The sequence below is a fragment of the Mirounga angustirostris genome, unplaced genomic scaffold (assembly GCF_029215605.1).
Source record: "Mirounga angustirostris isolate CCGP_5_RB_7025 unplaced genomic scaffold, mMirAng1.0.hap1 SCAF_1, whole genome shotgun sequence".
Taxonomy (NCBI): Eukaryota; Metazoa; Chordata; class Mammalia; order Carnivora; family Phocidae; genus Mirounga; species Mirounga angustirostris.
The window spans coordinates 138,684,204-138,711,415 of NW_026991709.1; the positions used below are offsets into that span (position 1 = coordinate 138,684,204).

Sequence of the window (27,212 nt, forward strand, 5' to 3'; positions counted from 1 at the left end):
AGCAGGATGACAGTGAACAGATCAATGGCCAAGCACTGTGTAGCTCTCTTAAATACCAACAATGGCTAGTGGGAGGGGAGCCAGAGGCTGCCCCCCTCCCTTGTTGCCCACTGTCTTTATTGGTGGTGTTGGTAGGGGGAGGACAGAAGGAGAAGAGGAGCACTAATAAACTTTGCCAAAGTATATTTTTACTGAAAAGTCCAGAGGTTTCGTTAAAGTACAGATCTGCTTTTATATTGATGCCATATCCTGGTTGTAATTCTAGAACTTGCCTTGATGTGTTTGCTTAAGGCTAGTTTTGGCATTCAACCATACCACAGAGATTTGCTTTTCTGTTTGGCTTCGTATTGTTCTCTGTGGTATAGACCACACAAAGGAACTAGGTTATCAGTTTGGAGGGGGATATTTGAGTATATATTAACACTAATATTGAATTCTTTACCCCCAGTGGGACAGTTTTTCTGAGGATGATTATTTCTTGTCATATATAAGTCTTTTTCTATTTATGTTTGTATGGGATTCATTTATGGCATTTGTAGGATTCAAATTACAAACCTCAATAGAAAGCATTCATTCATCCTTCAGAACACAGCCTGGTCACCTCCTCTGGGAAGTCTCCTTTGATTTCTCTGGGCTCAAAAAGGCTTTTAGTTCTGTCATTGTATTATATCAGTGGTCCCCAAACTGCTACAATTTGGACTCACCTGGGACTTTTTTTTTTTTTTTAAACACCCATGGCTCCCACTCCCAGACATTCTGGCGTAATAACTTTGGGATACAACCTGGGCATTAGAATGTTTAAAATCTCCCTACGTAGGTCTAATGTACAACCAGGTTAGAGAACTATTGTATTATATTCTCATTGTTGATTTACTTTCCATCAGGCAAAACCATCAAGGCTAAGGCATTATACAATGCACCATCCATAGCAGATAACACAATGCCTGGCTGGTGTAGCCTAGTCACTCAGCAAAATGGATGATTGAACACATGAACATCCACTGCACAAATATGGGAAGGTTCATAGCATTACTGGTGAAATCACGACAGCTTCAATAAAAGTCTAGAGCCATCACTATTGATTGTTTACAACAGAACATTTCCATTCACGACAACTGTTCAGGAAAAGTGTTCTGGGTTCATCCATTTGTTATAAGTGACTCTTATCCATAGAAAAAGGCTTTTACCAAACTTTGTAAAATGTTTTGGGGTTTGTGAGGTCTCCTGCCTTTTCACACCTGTACTTGCCCCAAGTTTCTTGGGTATTAAACCGCCCAAGTTCTGTTTCCTCTCTTTGGGAGGGTGAAATGCTGGATTCCCTTTAGGACATGTATTTGAAGTGACATATTTATGGAAATTACCACCCACTTTTGAAATTCAGGGCATAACTCTGACAGCTGAATCCAGCCCTAACAGAATTCTATTTACAACTTTCCTAGACAAGCCAGATTAGCTGTTCTATATGAGCGAGTAGAACATTAAAACACCTCCCCCCCACCCCCCCCATTGCTTCTGTGGAGAACACAGTGCAGGACTGATCATGGTGGTGACGACACAACTCTGTCAGAGTTGTTGAAACACTTGGGTGGAAGTAGAGCCATACAAATAAAACCCATCCAAGACTTTGGGGAGGCATTTAGGGAAGGACTCCCTTATGTTGATATATTGGGAGTGACCTAGCCTTCCTGGAAGTCAGTTTATCAACATGAATTAAAAACTAACAAAACATTTTTAAATAACCATACCTTTTGAGCTAATAATTCCACTTCTGAGAATTTATCTTAAATAGGCATGTGCTGAGATTAGCTACAAAGAGGTTCACATAATGGAGTCTTTTGCAGGAAAAATATTTATGGGCAAGGACATAAACTCATGACATAATAAGTTAGACAGAGTCCCAAACAAAATCTGCAGTATAAGCCCACTTTAGTAAACAAACAAACCAAAATCGTTTATATGCATAGAAAAGTGTTCTAGAAGGATGTATGCTAAGGTGAGAACCATACGTTTTTCTCTAAGTAGAAGGTTTAGGGGTGATTCTCTGCATGTTTGTTTTTCTTAGATTTTAACAAAGAACGACACGTTATTCTGTACTTTTTAACAAGTACTGTTTTCTTGTTGATGTCATTATTACTCATTTGCTTTCAGTGAAGCTGATTAGCTTAGTGTGGGGACTGCTTTTGCGTTTACAGCTTGATAGCTGATCTGATAAGCTTTAGTAACATCTTAGATGCCAATCTTTATGCCAGGCTGCCCAGAGTAAGGGCTGTCTTCATCCCAGACATCTTGCTTCTGACCAGTAAAGACTGTAATAGATTTAACTACTAGACCTGCATTACTCTAATGAATTCATTCCAAGATACTTCTGAATTATGAGAATACTATAATTATAGTCGATTCTACTCCAAAAGGATAATTAATTTTTTAAGGAAGCAAATGAGTATATGAAAGCCATTTGATTTGTAATTGTGTTACCTTAACACCTTAGAGGGGCACTTAGTACTTGGAATGAAGAAGCAAAAGGAACAGGGAAAAATTCATGTATTAATTCACAAATATTTATTGATAACCTGCCTACTATGTGCCAGGACCTCTTCTTGGCCTGGAACATAGTTGTAAATGATGCAGATAAGTTCCTTGGCCTCATGAAACCCATAGTTGGAAGGTAACAGAGGTAGAATATAAAATTGTACATTCTAAATTTTGATACTAGCTAGGGTTTTACAGAAAATAACCGGGTGTAGTGATCAGGAGTGGGAAGGGGCATTTTACTTAGCCCTCTCTGAGGAGGTGACATTTGTTTTAAGATCTAAGAGATGAAAAGGAACCAGACATGTGAAGGTCTGAGAATTTCCAGGTAGGGGAAATGGTTAGTGCAGTAGCCTTACATTGGTACAAGAGCTTGGCCTATTCAAGAGATGAAATAGAAGCCAAGTGTTTAGAAGTTGATAAACAAGAATGATGAACTCAGTGATGTTGATGTTGCTAAGGGGCCATATCATAAAGAGCCTTGTTGAACACAGTAATGAGATTGACTTTGATCTAATTGGCGACTATTGGAGGGCCTTAGACAAGTAAGGGATAGGGATTGCTTTTGCCTTTTTGAATGGTTGTCTGCCTATGTATTTGAAGAAGGGACTCTAGGGTAGGAGCACAGGCATGGGGAGACCACTGATGAGGCTGTGGCAGTAGCTCAGGTGAGAGGTGATGGTGGCCCACTGGCCTGGCATGGTAGCAGGATTATGAGATGAGGATGGATTCACAATACATGTAAGGAGTAGAGTTGCCCTGACTTCCTGAAGGTTTGGCTATAGGACAATAAAGTCAGTAGAATATCTAGTCTGGAAGACTGTGAGTAGTGGAACAACTGGAAATCTTACACTCTGGCAAATATACTGTATATTGTAAAGAAATATGGAGGTTGGAAGATTCTGTAACATTATTTGATGACTTTGGGTCACTCACTCCCTTCCCCATTTCCATCATACTTGATGTGCATTTTTGCCTGTGATAGGAAAAGGGCCAGGTCTTGCTTTGACTTGGAACATAAATCTGGAGAGAAGGGATGGGAGAATAAATTCTGTGAATTCCTATTTCCCACGGAATTTGGGTGGTTAAAAAATGAAATAGGGAATCCTGTATTTTTAAATCTAGGATAAAGAGCAGCGTGACTCTGCTATCATCAGTACAACCCATTGCTTCTCAAACATTAACTGTACATTTGGCCATCCGAGGGTTTTGTTAAAACTCAGATTCTGATTCCCTAGGCTTGAGCTGGGGCCTGATGCTCTGTTTTCTGATAAGCTCTGAGGTGACGCTGAGGCTGCTGGTCCAAGGAGCAGTCTTGGAGTGGCCAAGGTCTTACCGATGCTCTTATTAATGAAGATCCGTCATGGCTGCATGGCCCTCCCCAGATGCTTGTCCAATGGCTGTTGTGGGCATTTTCTCCATTTGTCCTGGGAAATTTACTTTTGGCTAAGTGAGCAACAGGGTCAAACAAGTCATTTCAGAGACTCTACACGAATCAGAAGCTAGGGGAAACAGAAGAGCAGAAAGAGCTTGGGGGTTGCAGTGTGAAGATCTGACTTTGTGTCGTGGCTCTACCACCGGCCTGTTGATCTTGGACGAGTCACGGCACTCCTCCCGCCCCCCCCCCCCGAGTTTCTGTGTCTCTGGAGGGTAACATGGTGAGAAAATCGTGTCCCTCACAGTGCTGTGATGCACTGAGAAGGAGAGAGGCAGATGTGCTTGCTCTGTGAACTGAAGGGCACCATGTCCGTGTCCGTGTCCCCACTGCTGGGCCAACAATGACACGTGTTTTTGTGGGCCTGTCCTTGCTGGTGTTCTTGCTGAACTTGGGGCAGAGGCCTATGATTTCGCTGGTGAAAAAGACATGAAATGACCCATTTTCTCTTTTTTTCTCCCCTCCTCCCCACCCCCCACTCCATCTCCACCACAGCGATTGAAACACAGAGCACCAGCTCTGAGGAACTGGTCCCAAGCCCTCCGTCTCCACTTCCTCCCCCTCGTGTGTACAAACCCTGCTTCGTCTGCCAGGACAAATCATCAGGATACCACTATGGGGTCAGCGCCTGTGAGGGCTGTAAGGTGAGTACCCGCGCCTCTGCACCCAGCATGCACTCTTTCTCCACGTGCTCCGTGGGGGGTGGGGGGACCTGCTCAGCTCTAGAAGCAGGCTGCTTTGCCATTGTGATGCCACCTCCAGCGTGGTGGGCTCGGTTGTATTTGACGGTTGCATTGCTTCCTTCTATTTCATCAGTTAAAAATTCAGAAACTTCTGCAAACGACTGATGGGGGCCAAATGTTTCTAGGGCCCTTAAAATAACAGAACAGTTCTTTTCAGGTAACAAGAGTTTTTTGAAGGAGTCCTGAACAGCATCATCCTGTTTCTCTTTAGAACATGCCGTCTGCTGTCTTTGTAGTTTTATTTTATTTTTAAATATGACTGACAGTCCCCTAAATCAACTTGCTGAGAATCCAAGGTTAAAATTGGGATTTATCTTCTGGCTGTTTCCTCAGCCCTGTGGCCTTTGAATTACAGTTTGATTTTCAGCCTGTAGGGACTTGCTACTGTGTGCGTGCGTCATAAATTCAGGAGAGCTGGATTTAAAATTCCAGCCTACGGAGTAGTGGGGGCTGAACATGTGTCAGAGAGGATATGGCTGCTTGAATCAATTGCTATCGAGTCCAACAGTCTTAATTGAATGAAAGAGCTGCTTTTTTTTTTTTTTTTTAGAGAGAGAGATAAAAGAAAAACAGAATGACTTCTTAGACAAATCCAACTCATCCACAGTTTTTCAAAGGAACTATGGCTGTCTTGAGCTAGCCCTTTCCCAGATATACAGCTTTTTTAGGGCCCCTCCTACAGCTGGTCAGATCTGTTCTGTATCTAGCTCCATTGGATGATTTATTGTAATTATAAGCATGCTGGAATATTACAGGTGCTCCCATCAGGTGCTCCGTGGCATTTTGTATTTGGCTTATCACAGTTAGCCTTTATTATCAGCATATGGATTGGTTAGGCGCTGCAGTGTAACAAACCATCCTAAAGCTGGGTGGCGCAAAACAACCACCTTGCGTTTAGCTTATGGTTCTGTAGGGCAGCACTTTAGGCCAGGCTCCTTTGGGTGGTTCACCTGCTCTTAGCAGCTGTGCTCCGCTGTGTATCTCTGGTCAGCTGCAGGTTCCCTAGGTGGTTGTGCTTCTGGGGGTTACCGAAGGCTCCTGCTGCTGGGGACTCTTGGCTCTTCCTCATGTGGTCTCTCATGCCTGTTGGGCTGGTCCTGGCTTCTTGCACAGGCAGGGTTCCGGAAGAAAGCCCAGAGGCACATGAGGTCTCCTGAGGCCCAGGTTCACACGTGGCACGCTGTCGCTGCTGATGCATTGTGTTGGCCAAAGTAAGTCATGAGGCCGGTGATACTTGGGAGGTGGGAACAGAAACTCAACTTTCTAATGCAAAGAGCTGCAAAGTCACATTATAAGAGGCAGGAATACAGGGTAGGGAAAAACGGGGTCATTTTTGCATGGAGTCTACCACCCTGAATGCCTTACGGTCCATGACCCAGAGCGAATAGGGTCCTAGCTTGAGTGCAGCACCTCACTCATGTCTGGCGTGTCGTGGGCACTTAAAGATAGAGGTTGAACAAACACAGAAATGTCGCTCGGCCCCTGAAAGAGATTATGTGAGTTTTCTCCTCTTTTCAAGCCACTGGAATAAACATGGATTATTTTACTGAGCGAGGCTAGTTTAGGGAACATCTCTCTGCCTCTGGGATTGTGTTGGTTGTTTTAAAGGAGTGTCCTTTCCTCCAGTTGCTTCAGATAAGGTGGTCAGGAAAGGTCACATAGCTGCCAGTTGGCAGCTGGATGAAAAGCGAAACATTTGTGCGTCGAATTAATACTTTTATTATCGATTGCTAGCTGAACCTACTTAACTTTATCCTGAAATTTGGGAAAGCTGAAGCCAAATCCCGGTTGACTTTGTCCACTTGTTGCGCAATATATAAATAAACCTTTTCCTAATGGTCATTTGAAAGTGAAATGAAAAGACATTCCTTTATTTCAAAAAATGTGAAGTCATGTCCTGTCCAGAAATCGGAATGCAGTTGTGTTCTAACTCAGCTTACCTGCTCCCATTCTGTCCCGGGAAAAGAAATTATCCAGCATCTCTCTTCCCCGCCAGATTCCAGGCCCTACGATATTCAGCTGTTTCACAATCTGTACAGTACACACTGTTTTAATCAGCTCTTAGCTAATTCCCTTGACCTCTTGCTTTAATTTTGGACTCTGACTCTTTTTAGGAAAAACCCCCAACAACAAAACCCATACCAACACAGGCAACTTGGATTAAATTGGTGAAGCTGTTCAGAGTCCTGTTAATGGCGTAGCTTTTTAACAAAAGTATAAGCCCAATAAGCCTGGCCAGCCAGTTTTCGGATTTGAGGGTTTTTGTATTGTGGGTGGATCTCTGAAAACGTGGACTGCCTTTCTCCTAGGTTGAAAAAAGAGAAAGACTGGTCTGCATTTTGGCTAACTGGGAAAATATAGTGGTAGAATTCACAGAACTGAAAACCATAAGGCCAAAGTATAATGTAACAGCCGAAGGAGAGAAACACAATTAAAAAAAAAAAACTAAATATAACTGTTACCATTTTTATTTTTATTTTTTTTATTTTTTTAAAAGATTTTATTTATTTGAGAGAGTGAGAGAGAGAAAGAGCACAAGAGTGGGGAGCGGGAGAGGGAGAAGCAGACTCCCTGCCGAGCAGGTAGCCCGATGTGGAACTCGATCCCGGGACTCCAGGATCATGACCTGAGCCGAAGGCAGTCGCCCAACCGACTGAGCCACCCAGGTGCCCCACTGTTACCATTTTTAAAAGTTACTAAAACAGTGCAACGTTTATTGTATAAAAAAATAGAAAATTAAAACCACCACAGTTCTACCCTGGGAGAAAACCTCTGCTATATCTATTTTTCTATGAGTGCATATATATATGCATTGTTATTTTTGGTTTTTATAAAAATAGAATTTTATGTTAGATGCTGGTTTTAATCTGCTTTTTAAATTTAATGGTCTTTCATGACCAAAATTTAAACAACTGTATAGTGTTTGTAGTTATAACATTAATGTAGTAATTTATGGTTATATCATAATTTATTTAACAAATTCACTGTTCATTAAGTTCATCGCAGTTTTTCTCTATTACAAATAATGCTTTAATGGATAGCCTTGAGGTATATCTGTGATAATTTTTTTAGGATAAATTAGTAGAATTGGAATTTCTAAGTCATTGGCTTTGAACATGTTTAAGGCTTTTGATACAAATTGCCAAAATGTCCTCTAAAAGAGGTATATCAATTTAAGTTCTGTTAGTCCATTAAAAGTTAATTGTGTTAGAGGCTATCTGTTAGGAACCTCTCCAAGGTAATGAATCAAGAAACAACTTCTCTTTTGGAATTCTGCCTCTGTCTACTTTGGTTGTTTATCATGGGCCCAAGGCATGTTATCATTTTGGGCTCCCGGCAGATACACCATGGGTCCCTGATTGACCTATAACGGCTGGCCCATTTTTTGGGTAGAGATCACAGATCACTATTCTGGGTTGGGAGCCTCTGCTCTAAAATAGGACTCCCAAATAGAACCCAGTTTATATCTATAAGAAGTAATGTCCACGGTGGCTTCAGCCTGTCCTGAACAGGATGACCTTACTGACTACTGTTTGGGAAAGAGAACCTTCTGTTTTCTTAGGGAACAGTGGCTGTCTCAGACTCAGAATTTAATGAATGGGTGACGGTCCACCTCTTGGAATGACCAGTGGCTACTGTGTTGACACAGCATTACCATGGCAACATAACCACTAGATGCACCATTGGGTTGTCCCGTTTAGGGGATTTCCAGCTGAGCCACGGCAGTTTCTTGCGGGGGACAAAGAGTACATAAAGTGAACGTGTGTTGTGGTTAGCCAAAAGGTTCAACAATATAGAGTGATAAAGTTGATTTCCATGTGTCCTTAAGAAACCGTGTCATTGCTCATAGCTAGAATTTATGCACAATTTTGGCCTTGATCATATTTTATATTGATTATGGAGTTTAGAGTAAGGATACCAGGATTTGAATTCTAGTTAGGCTACTTGATAACTTTGTGACCTTGGGCAAACTTCTTTAATTCTCTGTGTCTCTCTCTTCTCATCTGGAAAAATGGAGATAATAATAGTATTTCTTAATATTGCTGTTGAGTATAAAATGAGTTACTATGAAGAATATAGATGGTACCTGGAACATAGTAAGTGGTATATACATTCAGTTATGGTTTACATTATCATTAACTTAATGACTTTTGCACAGTGATGTAACATCAGTTACACTCTTAGTATTCTTTTTTATAGTGCTCTTTTATAATTCTCCACTTCTTTATACCAAAAAATAAACACTGCCTCTTTCCTTCAAGTCTCAGTTTAAAACCCAAGCAATCCATTGAACCTACCCTGATTATTCCAGTGCAGGGGTTGGCAAATGGTTTCTGTAAGGAGCCAGGTAATAAATATTTTAGGCTTTGAAGGCCATCTGGTCTCTGTCACAACTACTCAACTCTATCGTAGTATGAAAGGAGCCACAGACAATATGTCAAATAATGGCTATGGGCATGTTTCAATAAAGCTTAATTTTTTTTTTAAGATTTTATTTATTTGAGAGAGAATGAGTGGGGGAGGGGCAAAGGGAGAGAGAGAGAGAGAAGCAGACTCCCTGCTGAGCAGCCCCCGATGTGGGGCTCCATCCCAGGACCCTGGGATCATGACCTGAGCTGAAGGCAGATGCTTAACCAACTGAGCCACCCAGGTACCCCAATAAAACTTTATTTGTAAAAATAAGCAGTGGGCTGTACTTGGCCCTTGGGCCTCGTTTCCTGAGCTCTGCTAAAGTACATGGGGATGTGTTCTTTTTACAATTTCTAAAACTCAAAAGCTGATGATCCAAAGCACTCATGCCCAGGGTGCCAGGCCAGTTGTTTCTGGTGGACTATAGGCTAGGGAATGCAGTACTCCTTCCCCACTTGCTTCAGAAATGGTGTTTAACAAAACTTGATGTCCACTTGCCCAGAGCTCCAACGTGGGAGTTTCAAGACCACTCTCTTGGGGCACGTGGGTGGCTCAGTTGGTTAAGTGGCTGCCTTAGGCTCAGGTCATGATCCCGGGGTCCTGGGATCGAGCCCCACATCAGGCTCCCTGCTCAGCAGAAAGCCTGCTTCTCCTTCCCCCTCTGCCTGCCGCTCTGCCTGTGTGTGCTCTCTCTCTCTCTGTTAAATAAATAAAATATTAAAAAAAAAAAAAAAGACTACTCACTTAGTCTGTTTCCTCCTTATTCCCACCCGGCTCCCACTTTTTTATCATCCAAAGCCATAGAAATTAGCAGTTTCCTTATGAGTGAGCTGCTTCTAGAACCACCTAGCATCTTACTTTGGAGAGGTTTGTGGGATGTGTTTTATGAGCTGCTGTCTTAGTAAGATTTTCTTGCCTAAAAAATAACCCAAATGCTTGTTGGCTTAAAACAATAGACATGTATTGTCACAATTCTGTGCAGGTTTTCTTGTCTTGGCTGGCTTGTCTTGGGTCAGGCAGTTTAGGTGGCCTCATGACTGGGTCCTTGACAGGATGACTGGATCCTCTTCCCATGTTATCATTCCTCATCCTTTAGCCTAGCCTGGACTTGTTCACAGGGTGGTGGATGGGTTCCCATCAGTAAGAGAGGACAAGCACCAATGTGCAAACCTCTGGTTGCATCACATTTGCTCACATCCCGTTGGTCAGGCAAGTTACATGGTCAAGTCTCAGTCTGATGGGTGGAGAAATAGACTCCACCTTTGAAGGGGATAAATGGCAAAGTCACCTTACAAAAGGGTGAACATATTAGAGCTGGCATTTGACGATATACTATATTCTATTAACTTCTGATTTCATGTGTAAGTCTCTTCTGATAGCCTATATTCACCATTCCATCATCTTATAGCAGATGATTATTGAACACCTACTAAGTTCCAGGGCCTGTGCCAGATGCAGCAGTGAACACAAGGGAGCTGTTCCTCCTGGAACTTACTGTCTCATATAAATAACGTACAGATGATAAACAATTCAGAGTTGGAAGAAAAGGAACAGAATGGTCTGTAAACAATAGTGGAGGGGCACCGGATTTATTTGGGAGTCGGGGAGATCTTATGACTGGAAGAAACCAGCTGTGTGAGTAACAAGGGAAAGCATTTCAGGGCAGAAACTGAATACTTAGAATCTAGGGCTATTTCTTCCTTTCTTTGCTGTATCCATTGGCTTCTCTGGGCCCCAACAAATTTGTAAAAGTCAAATCCACAAGTTTGAACCCAGTCCTACACCAAATACAGTGGTAAAACAGTGTACCCAGTATTGTAGTCATTTCTTGTTAGGGATGGCTAATGTGGTGTGGCTGTATATAAGTTGAGAGGTGAGTAGGGGGAAGGAGAAAACTGCCCTTGTTGGAAACCTCCTCTATACCAGGCATTGGGGCATTTTATACTCTTACTTCATTTAATTCTCACAAGAGCACTGTAGGGGGTAGGCTTGATGATGCCCATTTTACAGACGAGGAAGCTGAGTTTCAGAGACATAAAGGAGCGTGGCTAAGGTCGCACAGCTAGTCTTTTCGAGGGCTAGGACTGAAGTCTTAGGCCTTTGGGAAAACATTCCACTGCTTTAGCTGCATTGAAACAGAAGGTAGGAAGCAGTGGTGTGTTGTTTTCTAGAGTGGGGGTTTCAAGGGGCAACAAATTAAAAACAGGTGGGAGTATATTTAAAAAGAAAACAACCCTATTGTCTTGATCATTTCATAAACGAAATGGCATTTTTATAACAAAAAGTAGAAGAAAGAAGAGCTTACAAGGCAGTCTTTCCCAAGAAGGGATGGTTACAGGGCCCACCCACGGGCACGCTCCCAAATGGTGCTTTGTCCTTGTTCTCTCTCCTTTGCTGTTGACGGGTGGAAACTTCCCATCCATAAGCTAGCATTTGGGAGCCACTGTCCAGCCCCCGTGGAGAGCCCCCGGCTGCCGCCATGATGGTGCGCCTTCCCCACAAGGGCACAGAGGAAATGCTTGCTCAAGGTCATGTTGGTAGCCTTCTATTTAAAGCAGCCTTTAAGAGTTTAAACTCCACTAGCCCCCTCAGTCCCTCAGGGCTAATTTTGTCCATTTTCTCATCTGCCTTTGTTTTCCTTGCCTCTGAAGAAGGGAGGCCCTCATCTCTGTGACAGTGTTCGGCTGCTGGGCTGTTTTGTTGGGGTTTTTTTGGTTTTTTTTTTTTTTTTTCTGGCAGACAGCAAGTAGTATGCTCTGTCACAAAAAGTTTTGCAATCAGGAAGATGGATGTCTGCACTTAATTTTAGAACTTCTATTAAATACTATAAATGTGCTTAATGATTTTATTTGACCAAGGCCATTTAAAACGACTTTTTTTCCCCTGGTTTTTTTGTTTGTTTGTTTTGATTTTAATTGGCATGGATAAACATGAACGCTGTGCTCTGTCTCGAGAACATTTCTGGCTTTGCCTCAGTTCAGAGGTTGGCTGCAGTATTGAGCCCCAAGAACGATATACCATGCAGTTCTGGCAGTAACAAAAACTGGACAGTGTCTGCATCCTGTAATGGCTAAAAGTGAATTGAGAAGCTTGGCATCAAGTTCATTATTCTAGTTTTTGAACCCCACAAAATAGGTCCCCTCGTAGACCCAAAGAGCTATTCTCCTTGTTAACATCGGCCAACAGTGGGAGAACTGACTTATTCTCTCATTAATCAGACCTCTGTGAAACACCTTCCGAGACAGGCTTTAGGTGTAGAAATGAAAAGTTTTATGTATTTGGTTCCCAAAGTTGTATCCCGGTATTTATAAAGTCCACAGATGGGTGCCTGTTGGATAACAGGGCCATGGTAAATATTTATGGCCTAAATGGATGAACGAAGGGTAAGGAGACCACTAGTGTCTGTACCGTGTGCTGTGATTGCCTAGGGGGGCTTGGTGAGCGCAGAGACGGAGCCTCTCATCCCTCTGACATGTTCAGGGCTTTATACAAGAGATGATTTTGTAGATGTATCAGCATTTTCCAGAGCGGGGAGGGGAAAGGAGTGTTCGAGGCAGAAGTTGAAGGCAAGGGAACTCGGAATAGCCTATGAAGAATTATGTGGAAAAATGGAATTTTATCCATTCTGTAGACCTTAGTTTTGCATAGCCCTATGCAAGCAACTGGGGATCAGCCAGGCTTTAAAGAGGCTCCAGGGCGCCTGGGTGGCTCAGTTGGTTAAGCGACTGCCTTCGGCTCAGGTCATGATTCTGGAGTCCCGGGATCGAGTGCCGCATCGGGCTCCCTGCTCAGCGGGGAGTCTGCTTCTCCCTCTGACCCTCCTCCCTCTCATGCTCTCTGTCTCCCATTCTCTCAGATAAATAAATAAAATATTTAAAAAAAAAAGAGGTTCCAGAGGACTCATTACATATCATTGCCTCAAAAAAGACTTCTCCAGAACCCCCCACCCCAGTTAGATTCCCCTCTTTTACATTTTTTATTGTTCTCCTTTGTAGCACTTACCGCAACTGTAATCAACTTATTATTTATGGAGGCCTTGGTTTGATACCAGCTTCTTCTTTTAGACTATAAACTCCAAGAGGGCTGGGGCTGGTCTCAGTGTCTAGCACAGCACTCTGCACATAGTAGGGCTTCAGTGATGAGTGATTTTTTAAATCACAAATTAGATCTAATTATAGAGTATTTAATATAGTAATAAATGACATAAATCAAGCAGGTATATAATTCTATGGTAATGCACATAGTATAATTTTATACATCCTATCTAATTATATAATTAATTGCATCTAATTATATAGGGTTGGTGATGATGCATTAATGAAAACTTTTATAAAATTTATAAACAGGAAAAGGCCTTTCATGGCCAAAGTGCAGCTCATTTTCTTAGTAATTTCTGCCTTCCACCTCAGAGTTAACCCTTCTGTGCAAACGTTTATTTTGTCTTTGATACTGTCTTTATGCAAACTCTTAAGGACTTGCAACTGGAATGATATACTCAAGACCACTGTGGGTTCTTAGTGATTTAAAATAAATCTCAACATGTAGAATCTACTTTCCTGCGGAGAAACATCAAGACAGCTAAAATGGCATTCTGGCTTTTCCCAGCAATAGATCCTACTGAAGGAGAAAACACTTTTCTTCTTCTGGATAAATGTTGTTCTACATTGAGAAATCATTTTGGGTTGAAAAGGCAGAAAAGTCTTTTTTTAATGTTAATCACCATACATTACATCATTAGTTTTTGATGTAGTGTTCCAGGATTCATTGTTTACGTATTAACACCCAGTGCTCCATTCAATACGTGCCCTCCTTAATACCCATCAACAGGCTAACCCATCTCCCCCACCCCCCTCCCCTCTAGAACCCTCAGTTTGTTTCTCAGAGTCCATAGTCTCTCATGGTTCGTCTCCCCCTCCAATTTCCCCCCTTCATTTATCCTTTCCTACTATCTTTTTTTTTTTTTTTAACATGTATTATTTGTTTCAGAGGTACAGGTCTGTGATTCAACAGTCTTACACAATTCACAGCATTCACCATAGCACATATCCTCCCCTATGTCTATCACCCAGCCACCCCATCCCTCCCACCCCCCACCACACCAGCAACCCTCAGTTTGTTTCCTGAGATTAAGAATTCCTCAGATCAGTGAGATCATATGATACATGTCTTTCTCTGATTGACTTATTTAGCTCAGCATAATACCCTCCAGTTCCATCCACGTCATTGTAAGTGGCAAGATTTCATTCCTTTTGATGGCTGCATAATATTCCATTGTATATATATACCACATCTTCTTTATCCATTCATCTGTCAATGGACATCTTGGCTCTTTCCACAGTGTGGCTATTGTGGACATTTCTGCTATAAACATTGGGGTGCACATATCTCTTCAGATCACTACATTTGTATCTTTGGGGTAAATACCCAGTAGTGCAGTTGCTGGGTCATACGGTAGCTCTATTTTAAACTTTTTGAGAAACCTCCATACTGTTTTCAAGAGTGGCTGCACAAGCTTGCATTCCCACCAACAGTGTAGGAGGGCTCTGCATCCCTGCCAACATCTGTTGTTTCCTGACTTGTTAATTTTAGCCATTCTGACTGGTGTGAGGTGGTATCTCATTGAGGTTTTGATTTGGATTTCCCTGATGCCAAGCGAATTGAGCACTTTTTCATGTGTCTGTTGGCCATTTGGATGTCTTCTTTAGAAAAATGTCTGTTCATGTCTTCTGCCCATTTCTTGATTGGATTATTTGTTCTTTGGGTGCTGAGATTGATAAGTTCTTTATAGATTTTGGATACTAGCCTTTATCTGATATGTCATTTGCAAATATCTTCTCCCATTCTGTCGGTTGTCTTTTGGTTTTGTTGACTGTTTCCTTTGCTGTGCAAAAGCTTTTTATCTTGATGAAGTCCCAATAGTTCATTTTTGCCCTTGCTTCCCTTGCCTTTGGCGATGTTTCTAGGAAGAAGTTGCTACCTGTGATCTCCTCTAGGATTTTGATGGAGTCCTGTCTCAAAATGGTTGAAAGACCTGAATGTGAAACAAAAGTCTTTTTTTTTTCCTGGTGTATGAATAAACAGGAAGTGGAGGGTGAATTTTGAATTAGCCTGCAACCCTGTATTTTTTTTTTTCTCATGTTGGCTTGGTAATAGTATATTTAATTTAGTGGTTTTAAATGGCTTATAAATTTTCTAATGGTTAAAAGTTCATAAACGGTTGTTGAAATGCCTACTTTGCTTGTTTAAAAATATCTGGAGCACTTTCATTTGCTGTTTTTGTTACATCAAACAAGCTAAAGGTCTGTCATTTTTGGTAAAAGTTTTACCTCTGTCATACAGTAGAGAAGCAGTTTCCAATATTCATTTTGTAATTAACCTGTTGCTTTGAAAATGGCTCACCTCCCAGTGAGTGATGTCTCAAGTGCCTGTTTCATGTTTTGGTCAATTAAAAAAAAATCGCCAAAAATCAACACTCTTTTTTCTGATTTAAAGCAAAGGGGGGGCGGGGGGAGCAAAAGAAGTTGCTTTTACAAAATTCCTAGGGACCATCATCTAAAAATGAATTGTGACCATGTCTTACAATTACAGCAAACAAAAACAAAAATGTATTTTTGTCAAGGAAATAAAAGTATACTTTCAGGGTTTCCTGAGAGTGATAGAAATTATGACTGAAAATCATTTCTGTTTAAATCAAATTTACACCATCCTCGGTGATGATTTAGTTACTTTTGGGAAATGAGTGTTTCGGCCTTTTTTCTTTCTAAACCTTTTACTAGAGAGGTTAAATAGAGAGCTTTCAATTCTGTATTTCCTTCTCCTGGGTGAACGCTTGGAAAAAAGTGATACAAAGTGAAATTGGCAAGGGCAGCCTGTTTTAGCAGCCCCTTTCTTTCTCTTCATGAGGGCACAGCTATGAGTTGCCTTGCTCCCACCTGCAGACCTGTGTAAGCCCACAGAAACAAGAAACATATCTTACATTGATATTGCCTCTTTAATGTTTCTGGAGCGCTTTCACATATGGAATTAGGCTAAGCTTAGCTGCAGTACAAAAAAAAAAAAAAAAAAACCCACTCCAAAAGGTGCGATATCTCGTACAGAATTTTTTTTTTTTTTTAACATAACAGTTCAAGGTATGCATTCCTGGTTGGTTTCTTCTCTCGTCCACACAGGGATTAGGACGTCTGGCTCTTTCTAGCATTCTAGTTTGGCATCCACTAGGTCCTTAGCGCGTCATCAGGAATGAGAAAAAGAGCATAGGGGAGGCCGCATACCTGCTGCTTCTTCTTTTTTTTTTTTTTTTGACAGAGAGACCTTGAGACAGGGAACATAACCAAGGGGAGTGTGAGAGGGAAAAGCAGACTTCCCGCTGAGCAGGGAGCCCCATGTGGGACTCTATCCCAGGACCCTGGGATCATGACTTGAGCCAAAGGCAGACGCTTAACTGACTGAACCACCCAGGTGCCCCATACCTGCTTCTTTTTAAAAGCCAGGGCCTGAGGTGGACTGCATCATTCGCCAAGAACTGCTCACGTGACCAGAAGCAAGTGCAAGAGATCTAGTCCAGCCACAGGCGCGGGGAGAGACCTGTTATTATGGAAAGAAATAATGAATTCAGTGGAGAGCTAATAGTTTCTGTCTTTGGTTTTTTATTTGATCTTCATACCAATTAGAGAAGTAGGTGGCATAAGTTTATCCCCCCTCCAGTTTTTAAGGAAACTTTTAAGCGTCTACGGGACCACGTTCTACGGGACCACGTTCTACCATCCACGATCTTGATCTATAATCTAATTCTGTTACTGAAGTGGTTTCTCGTGGAAACATTTGGATACATTTCTGCATTGCTTGGATACATTTCTGCATTGACTTTTCCCTGATTCTTCTCAAACTGTCTTTTCAAAGCATATGATTGTAAACATCTCCATATTCCTGTATGTTCCATTTTGACATTTTGAGAGACTGGCAAGGCCTTCCTCAATACAGCTAGACCTTTAGCAGGGGTTAAATTCCACAAGGCAAAAATCACACGTAGCCAGAATGACCCCAGAAAATCCCTTCGGCAAGCCGACTGTTGGAGACTGACATATGTCTCTCATTAAGGACCTACAAAGCCAATTCTTCCTCCAGCTTTGGAAACATGTTGCCGTCCCGTCTGTGCAGCACCAGATGAAACAGTTGCTTTGTTTTCATGTTGTACCAAACATATGTATCCTTAAGCACAAGAATCCTACTCATGGCCTGAAAATCACACATCTTTGTAGATGTGTCTTTGTTACTGAATTGCTCCTACCCTGATAGTTTCTTGGGGATTGGAATTTCTCTTGCGCCTTATGCGAACTGGGTCTTTTTAGTTTTTGTTCAGTGTTTTTCCACTTCAGAGAGGCAGCTAGATGTGTCCTATGGATAAGCAGTGCCAGAATGGGGAAAACTTTGTTCTGTGGACCCTAGAACTCATCCCTGAAGAAACTCTTAGAGAGTGGAATAAAACTCTGTGTGCCTGTCCGCCTGTACAATACTAGCATTGTCCGCAGTGGAGGGGAAAAGCGGGGTTCTGGCAGCCCTGCCCCATTAGAGTCTTGTTCCTTGTTCCATATTGAAAAGATGACATTCCTTTGCTAGCAACGTCCTGCCCGGATTTCTGGCACTGGCTCTCCGGCCAGCGCTGTCGCCTGGGGCATTTCTGTTTGGGTTGGTTTTGTTTTATTTCAAAAGTAGCAAAGTGCAGGCGGCATGAGCGTACAAGGTAGAACTGTTTTTATAAAGCTTGTCGTCGAACTTGTCGGTAGAGTCAAGGTGGCCCGTCTGCCAGGCCGTCTGCTTCCTGCTCACTCGCGTCAAAATGCAAAAAGGCACAGAGAGTAGATTTAACTTAGGAACTTATTCTCAGGCGTTACTGAGGCAGCCTTTGGGTTTTAACAGGGGCCACCTCTTCCCTCGGAGGATTTCAATATAATGCTTCATTTATAACAGAGATTGGTGGATTTGCAAAGTAAATATTCCAATAAGGAAAAGCAAAATCTTCAGTGACCCTCCCCGTTCTGCTACTGTGGAGGCTTTTTCTGGGTCTGGAAAAAAAAATCCTTTATATTGGCTGCAGCTGTGAACTGGGGCATGTAACATGGACCTCTCAGCTTCTGTGAGCCTTAAAATAATGAGCAGTAGGAAACTCTGAGGTAGGTCAGTGACAGGGAGAATACTTTGGTTTTTTAAAGGATTTTCATGGCTACACAAATCTGGAGAAACTAGAATGATCAAGCGACTCTGTGCCTCTAAATCTGAAAATAGCAGCATTCTAAGTATACAACAGCACTATTCATACGGGCCTGGGAAGTCCCCCAAATCATGAAAATTATCCTTATCAGTCAAACCCAGCAGGGATCATCTGACTGTTCCGCAGGGAAATGAGAATTTTAGTTGGGATCTCACATCCATATGTCAAACTCAAATTGTAGATGAGCTGTGCTATATCTGGGGACTTTGGGTGTGTGGGCATACTTTTAACCAGCAAGTACTTTTGAAAGCTGCTGTCCAAATTTATATTACTCCTCATTAACATAAAGAATTAGTTTCAGAATAGGGGCGCCCGGGTGGCTCAGTCGTTAAGCGACTGCCTTCAGCTCAGGTCATGATCCCAGGGTCCTGGGATCGAGCCCCGCATCGGGCTCCCTGCTCAGCGGGAAGCCTGCTTCTCCCTCTCCCACTCCCGCTGCTTGTGTTCCCTCTCTCTCTGTCAAATAAATGAAATCTTAAAAAAAAAAAAAAGAATTAGTTTCAGAATAATAGAATTGGGGGGGGGGTGCGTGTTTTCGATATTTATTAGTTTCCAGAGCATGTCCTGCTGTGGTAGATGCTCCTGCAACTGGTTGGTACCCTAAGTTAGCAAATTTATAGATGCAGTACTCCATAAGATATTTTTGATGGCATCTATTCCATCTGAATGTACGATATATTATGTTTATGATGGCATCAAAACATTAAGCGAAAATGCTTGAATAGCTTTCAGTATATTTGTTGTGTTGAATTGTGACCAAAAGAAGTAGGAAAGTTAGCAGCCCACTGCCAGAAATTGTGGGAAGAGGGTATTAGAAATTGAGTCCGCGAATTCTGATTACTTCCCCAAAATGGAATTAAATGTAAAATTCCTCATTCAGTCGCATTTTGGTCTTAAAGGAGATTATTTCTTGCTTTAAGAGTTAGGTGGGACATAGGTTCTGTTTCAACGCATATTTGGTGCAAATTCTTGCCTGTTGACCGACAGTTTGAATCTCTTGTACATATCGCACATCCAGATATGGTAGTTATGTCTGTAACTATTCATGGCAGGTAGGATCTGCATACAGTTGTGAGTTACACAGCAAGCCTGAGTCTGACTGTCACCACCAGATGTACTTGTTTTTAAACACCAGCTCATAATGGAGTCATTTCTTTCGCTATACCCAGGTGTGGGATGTTTGCTCTGAGAGAGTCCACAGGACTGATATCATGGATCTGGTGGTTTAAGAAACATAAAAGAGTATTTTTTGAACTAGTGAGCCTGGGTCAGGTTTGACCAGATATTCCTTTATTATTTGATTTTGTTTCATCCGTCTTATGAGCTCTAGGCCTCAGAAATAGCATTCCTTTTCTCTACTATCACAGGAGAAATAAGAGCATTGGATGAGAGATAATAGTGACCTCCGAGGAACTAATCTTTGCCTGTATCATGTTAAGACCTTGTAGGTTACTCTAGGCATGCCCGTGGAACAGCAGTGGAAACTGAAGATTAGTTATGTTTTGGTATTCTAGTATTTAGAATGTTAATAATTGATTTTAAAATAATAAAGCTGAAATTCCTACAAGGACATATAAAACAATTTAAATTGGTTAGAAGAAAAATGATTCTTTGAAACTTGATGTCTTTGGAACACTTGCTTCTTTTTATTCAAGCCATCTGGGAGCACAATCAAAGTGGTGTGGGTTAATCTTAGGTTCTGAAGCCTTGCTAGAACGCAAAAGCCACCTGTCTCCTCCCCATCACGAAGGCCGTCTCTTGGTTGGAGTCTCTGTCACTACTACATACAACTGTACTGCAGAAAATGACTTTTATGGCCCTACGCAATACAAATGGAGTAGAGAAATGCAACCATACTGTGTGTCTAGGAGGATGGGCGATATTGGTATGTATCACTAGTGTTTACCCCCCTCTCTGCTTCAAGAATCACCACAGATTATTTCTTTTTTCCATATTCATGTGATTGTCAATGCACTTGTCTCATACACACGGTTGCATTCGCATGCCATGGAAGAATTCTCTCCCCATCGGTATCAGACTCGGCCCCTGGCAAGGGGTTTACATAAAATCCCTTGAGTAAAAACCCTCTTATTTGTCTCTGCCTTCTGCTTTTTATACCATTAGTCTCTGCCAAAAAACATTTTTTTTTCTGCCAAAAATGTTTATAAGTTCCTTAAGCATATTTCATAGGATAGATTTAAGAAAAAAATTATGTCCCACCCCAAACTGCCTCTCTCTGAACTGAACTTGGTCATAATGTATCTCTCATTTTCTTTTTAAATAAATTTTAAATAAATCTCTGCCCCTCTGGGAAACTCCCCAGGAAGTTAAAGAGCAGCTGCTATCCCTGTCTGGATGTGAGAGACCCAGTCCTGGGCCTATAACTCTCCTTTTATGTGTAATCAGCATTTCTCCAATGTGGCCTGTTGAGTCTTCCTTGAAATGGAAGTGTTGGCAGCCCATTCTCATGTGCCAGGGCTCCTGCAGGGGAGTGGAGCTTCCTCCGTAGCACGTCTACTCTTTGAAATTATTTCTTCATCTACTTACGTACTGGTTTTCTCTCCCACTGGCATATAAGTACCCTGAGAATAGGGACTTCGCGAGTCTCATTTACTTCTGTATTTCCAGTGCCTATGACAAACTCAGCATGATGTAGGCACTCAATAGATGTTGAATTCCATTGATAATAAATAAAATTAGAAGCAATAGGGAAAACAAACTGGATTAGAACTCGTTCATGCCCAAAGATTGTGGTAGGTCCAAGTTATCTATCACAGGGCAGAGGCTAAGGGGCAGATGGAGGAGAAGATAGCATAATGTTGGCTGAGCATGTCCTCACAGGTAAGAAAGGAAGAATGACAATTTCAGCAGGCATCCTCATCCATTCCATTTTTATTTTTAGGAGCGTTCTCCTCTGAGCACTCCAAGTGATGCGGGGGTGCCCGCCCCATCTGTCCTGCTGCCTCTTTCCTGCTGTCCGTTGCTGCCCTGCTTTTTGGCATGGGATAAGATGATTCAAGCCCAACATTTGGGTTGATTTTGCCACCTGATGAGGTGGCCTCTTGGTGTCTGCCAAGGTGACTATTTTCTTATCAATTATTAAGGTCACTTCTTGGCCTCAAGTTGAACTGGTTTTGAATTTCAAATACTGGTGTTTCACCACTTGTCATATACACCAGTGAAATGATAAATCCTATAAGTACAAGGCATAGCACAATTTACAGAGGATTTACAAATACAGTATTTCCTGGCTTCATATAACTTTACTGTGTAGGTAGGACAGGAGAGCGCAATGCCTTTTTCTTTAGGGTTTAACTTCTAAAATAAGTGTGTGAGGTAAAAATTGTATAGGGCTAAAATGACCCTGATTCATCCAAACTGTGTGTGTTCCAGTTACCCTCGCTGCCTAGCAAACCATTACAAATCTTAGAGATAGAAAACAACTTTTCCAAGGGCGCCTGGGTGGCTCAGTCATTAAGCGTCTGCCTTCGGCTCAGGTCATGGTCCCAGGATCCTGGGATCAAGCCCCACATCAGGCTCCCTGCTCGGCGAGGAGCCTGCTTCTCCCTCTCCCACTCCCCCTGCTTGGGTTCCCTCTCCCGCTGTGTCTCTCTCTGTCAAATACATAAATAAAATCTTAAAAAAACAAAAAAAAGGATAGAAAACAACTTTTCCTTTTTGCTCACAGATTCTGTGGGTACAAAAATCCAGGCGGGGCACAGCAGAGATGGCTTGTCTGTGCTCCGTCCGTGCTCTGGTGCCTCAGCTGAGAAGCTTCGGCATCTGCCATGTCTCCACGTCTGGGAAGTGTCTTCAGTAATGCGCCTGGTAGTCAGTGCTGCCCGTTGACTGGGACCTCAGCCGGGGCTGTTGAGCAGAACACGGACCTGTGGCTTCTTGCTGGGGCTGTGCTTCCTCACAGAATGGCAGTCTCGGCATTATCATACTTATTACGGGGTGGCTCAGTGGTCCACAAGCTAGGGTTGCAGAAAGCAAAGTGGAAGACATGTGGCCTCTTATTTCCTAGCCTTGGAAGCTCCATGAAGTCCCTTCTGTCAAATTCTATTGATTAAAGTAGGCACAGACCCACCCAGGTGCAAGGGGGAGGGGACATAGCCCCTCCTCCCTCTGGGACAGAGCCCGGGTCACTTTAGAAGAGCTGCTGGGAAGGGAGATGTCACCGTGGCCACCTTGGGTTTTGTTTTGAACCACAGACTCTTTCTTTAGGTAATTGCCAGATGGCGTAAGTGAATTGTTTTTAGGACCCTGTTGTAGGGAAAACATGCATCTTTTAGACTACCAAGGCTCATGGCTCACCTTGAAAAACAGGGGGGAATCAAGAGAGACCAAGAGAACTGTGGATTCCCACCACTAATCTTGCACTTGAGGACATCACTCACGGAGTTAACTGGCAGGTCAGCATCTGCCACCAACCCTCCTTTAAGCTGCTGTGAGCGTCTTCTTCCTTCCCAAGTAATGAGGAAAAATGAAGTGCACTTAGGGTGTAATAATTCATATGACAACAGAGAGGGAAAGAATTTACCAGAAGGCCCAAGTGAGACCCCAGCTCCGCCAGCTATCTCAAAACAGATGGGCAGCTCATCTCCCAGGGAGTGGCCTCCAGTTCCAGCCCCCTGCCCTCCCCTGACTCGTGTCAGATTATACAATGATTATCTTACTGATTTTCAGCCACCGAATGAATTTTTTTTTTTTTTTTTTTTTTTTTTTTTACTAAATGTGGGTTCTATTGTTTGATGCTCTCATCCTTGTGCTTCCCCATGCTCTTTGCCAGGATAGTTATTTATTCCTTTTGGGGCGAGCTATTCTTGTGCATGGTCAGGGTGCTGAACTCCCACTGACTTCTACTGCAGTTCTCTTTGGCCTCAGTTTAGAAGTTGTCTGTGGGCCTTTAATTACACCCTCGGGCAAAGGAGAAAGAGCGCTTGAAACATGCATAAATTCTGTACATATTTCCAAGGCTGGCCTGTTTAAAAAATGCTGTCTATATTCTTTTTTTTTTTCCTCTTTGAACTTGGACATGGATTTTTTTTTTGACGGTATGTCAAGGGAAGGGCAGTCAGAAAATATGTACGGGTATTTACTTAAAAGTTACTTAGTGAATCCGTCACAGTGCGTTCATTGGTTTTCGTATGCTATACCATATTCTGAAATGAGAGGTGTCTTACTATGTTTATATAGTATATACTATACATTTATATGCCTTGCTGTACACAAGTGGTAGGCAGTTGGTGCCCCTCTCTGGCCATTTTATTTTCATTGTTTACAAATTAGATTAAAACTTTACTAATTTGTTCCTCTTTAAAATTTAAACACAACACTGCGCAATGTGCTGCATTTTGTTCAAGTCCGCATAAATAAATACTTGCAATGACTTTTTAAAGTAGCAAATTTCATGGATTTTAGGGAGATCTGTAGAACGGTGGAAGGGTTTTTCATTGTTGGCTGGTTGAGCAGAGTTGTGAGGTCTTGAAGTCCTTCCAATCTCTTTCTTAGCCACATTTCCTCGGGTTACCACCTGCCATGCCTCTGCTATCTATTGTAGAGGAAGGGCTGGATTATCACTGATCACAGTGATCACAGAATCCCCAGGTCCTACTAATCCCTGTCTCTTTCAGCCCCTCCCCTCCTGGATGTTTTGAATAAAAGCTGCATGGAAGTGAAGTAGGCTGATTCAGCTTCCTCTCGGTCCCTGCTCCTTGCATTACCAGCAATGCAGTGACCAGGAAGCTAGAAAAGAACGTGAATGATGCCCAAACTGGCCATTATCCCTGAACAACAAAAGGTTGGTTGTACGCCCGTGGAAAAGAGAAATGTGTGTCCTTCAGAGCGGGCTCACAGTCTTGGTGAGATGGAGTGATGTGGTGTGGTTGCTGCCGTTCCTGTTGATGGTTTGCAGCCCCTCAACCTGAGGCTGGGAATCAGGTGGCCTGGGTTCATATATCCTGGCCACCCCTCACTGAAACCTAGTTTCATCTTCTGTAGAATGAGGATAATCACATCAGAGTGTTACAGTTATTTTGAGGGATAAACACTACAGTGTATATACCCAATGTTTCTTTAGTGAGAAGAGCACTTGTCTAGCACCTCTGTGTGCCGGACATATATTTTAACTCCATTAATGTTCACAACAGCTCTATGAAGGAGGCACTGTCACCGCTCACATTTTCCAGGTGAGGCATAGCTCCTGGGCCAGGTCAGTGGGCCCCAGCTTCTTTCCCTTTCTCTTTCCCTTTATAGACCTGATTCTCCACCTGCAATGTGAGCCACATTAGGTTCAAATGATAATTGGGGCTATTAACGTTCATCTTTGAAATTCTCTGATTCATTACTTCCTGCAAGTATGGCAAGGAGCATTTTGGTCATGTTTCATCGAATTCTAAACATAAAAGTTCGTATTCCAGCCCGTTTAAGGTTAGGATAAAACGATGCCGATTGTTTTCTGCAAAAAGTAGCCTCATTAAGAACTTGTATTTACTTTTTCTTATTGAAGTCAGTTTTACATTTGGAGTTGAGAATTCAAGTGCCTTATCAGAAGGGCCAGGCAGGGAAGTGAATGATGCAGGCTAATTTGGGATAATAGGGAAGGGTGGGGAGTATGACCAAGATAACAGCTATCTTCTCATTGATTGCTGCTCTGGGTGAGTGGAGTTCAAGCTTTAGCATGGATCAGACTCCCCAGGATGGCCTGTTAACCCATAGATTGCTGTGCCCCCCCATCCCAACCGGAGTTTCAGGTTGGGGAGGTCTGGGGTGGAGCCTGAGAATCTGCATGTCTAACCAGCTCCCAGGTGATGCTCCCAGGCTGCCACATTTTGAGAGTTCCTGCCTGGTGAGAATGTGGGACTAACACTACCAGGTTTTCCAGTATGTCAGGTGAATCTCTCTCTTCCTTGGGGACTATGACTTTTTCAAGGTCTTTTCTGGTCCTCCAGACACTTCCCTACCGAAAAACACTCAGACCATACAACGATTGGTCAAGAAAAACACTAGGGAGAAACGTCAAGTCAATCTCTTCTGTAACTGAAATCTCCTACTTTTTAAATGTTGGCAACACATTTAAAAGTTTTTAAGTCTGTGCCGCCTACCCCTGTCTCAGCCAAAAATAAACATGTCTTTTGGCTTAATTCAGCTTACAGATGAGCAGTTTGCAACTTCTGCTTTAGATACTAAGGAGACACAATGGATGAGAGTAAAAGATTTAAATTTTTAAAAAATTTCTGTGAGTAAAACTATTATGGAAAACTTTTGCAGAGTGAAAGAAAAGCTAGTCCAGAAACCTGCAGCACGTACTTGGCTTTTATAACCTGAGACAGAAAGCCATAAACTATTAAAATGAACAACACACCATTCCCTCGCTTAGGCACATGCATCCTGGGAGTTGTGGTCACTAAGTGAGCCTATCAGCTAGTGACAGGCATGGCTCGTGTGAGAGATCCTAGCGGGGCAGCGTCCTTTTCATCCTCACCTTGCTGTACCTCTGGTACTTCCCAGACTCTTCTCCAAGCTCCACCAACAACCAGCTTCCTGGCTTTCCTGATCTCACTTTATTTTTGGTTTCAGCTTCCCCTGCACCTTTTGCCACTTCCATACGCATTGTGAAAGCTTCTGTGTACCCTTCCAGTTAGACTAATAATAGTCATAATGACAACAGCTCGTATTTGTGAGCATTTATACTGTTTTAGGCTCTCCACTTGTGTTTGCTCCTTTAATCTTCGTAACAACCCCCATGACAGGGAAAACGTTACTATCCCCATTTTAAAGGTAAGGAAACAAGGCACACAGAGGTGTGGCTTGTCTAAGATCACATAATTAATAACAGGAAGAGGCCTTTAATCCAGACTAGCCAGGGCAGGACTGAAGCCCGAAACCACTAGACTACCTCTGCGGTAAGGCTTTGACCCCTCATTTTTCCTGTAGGACCTGGACCAGTGAGGAGGCTGAGCCCACTGCAGCCCACAGAATCATCCCCACTTTTCCTCTATCTCCAAGTGAACGTCTGGCTCGTCAAACGTTTATCTCAGTAGAAATACGATGATGCACCACGTGAGACCAGGCTCACTGCTCTTTGAATTGTCTGGAGTCGCCTCATGGGACTCATGCAGGATTTATTTGATCGAAAGCTTTACTTGGTTTGGCCTTTTAATAATAATCATTTTGGTTTGTAGCTGAGCTAGTAGTCAACAAAAAATTTCAGGCATCATTGCATTTGGGACCCACTAGACCAGCCCTACCCAATAAAAAATAGAATATGAGCCACAAATACCAGTTAGATATAAAACTTAAAATTTTCTAGTAGCCACATTTTTAGGAAAGTTAAAAGGAACAAGTGAAGTTAATTTCAAGAATACGTTACTAACTCACTCTCCAAAATATTATCAATTTCAACAATTAATATAAAACCAGGGAGAGATTTTACATTATGTTTCACACCTAGTCTTCAAAATTCGTGGTTACTTTTACGCCTACAGCCCCTCCCAGTTTGGACCAAACACATTTCGGTGCTCAGTCGCCACATGTCGCTGGTGGCTATGGTATTAGCCAGAACAGCACTGTACCAAAGAGATGTGGAATCACACGCAGTGAGAAAACCCTGAAATGCCAAGTGCAAACAGGAGAGGAGCCACAGAGGAGAAGAGAATTAGGAAAGCATCTGGATACAGTTATAAAGAAGTGATTTTGGGGGACACCTGGGTGGCTCAGTCGGTTAAGCGTCCAACTCTTGATTCGGCTCAGGTCATGATCTTGAGGTCATTTGAGATCGAGCCCTGCATTGGGCTCCACGCTCAGTGGGGAGTCTGTTTGAGAG

The 27,212-nt window shown here is 42.5% G+C and overlaps 1 protein-coding gene across 3 annotated transcripts in view; it reads left to right on the top strand.

Moving 5' to 3' along the window:
* The window catches only part of RARB (retinoic acid receptor beta), a 167,187-nt gene that overhangs the window by 24,615 nt on the left and 115,360 nt on the right, over nucleotides 1-27,212 (top strand). For 2 of the 3 annotated variants that reach the window (XM_045903901.1, XM_054504465.2), the window contains exon 2: nucleotides 4,460-4,608. In XM_045903901.1, the coding sequence (XP_045759857.1) occupies nucleotides 4,460-4,608 (149 nt within the window). Of the gene's footprint in view, nucleotides 1-4,459; nucleotides 4,609-23,952; nucleotides 24,189-27,212 lie in introns of those variants that run through there. The other variant, XM_054504464.2, reaches the window with a different exon arrangement.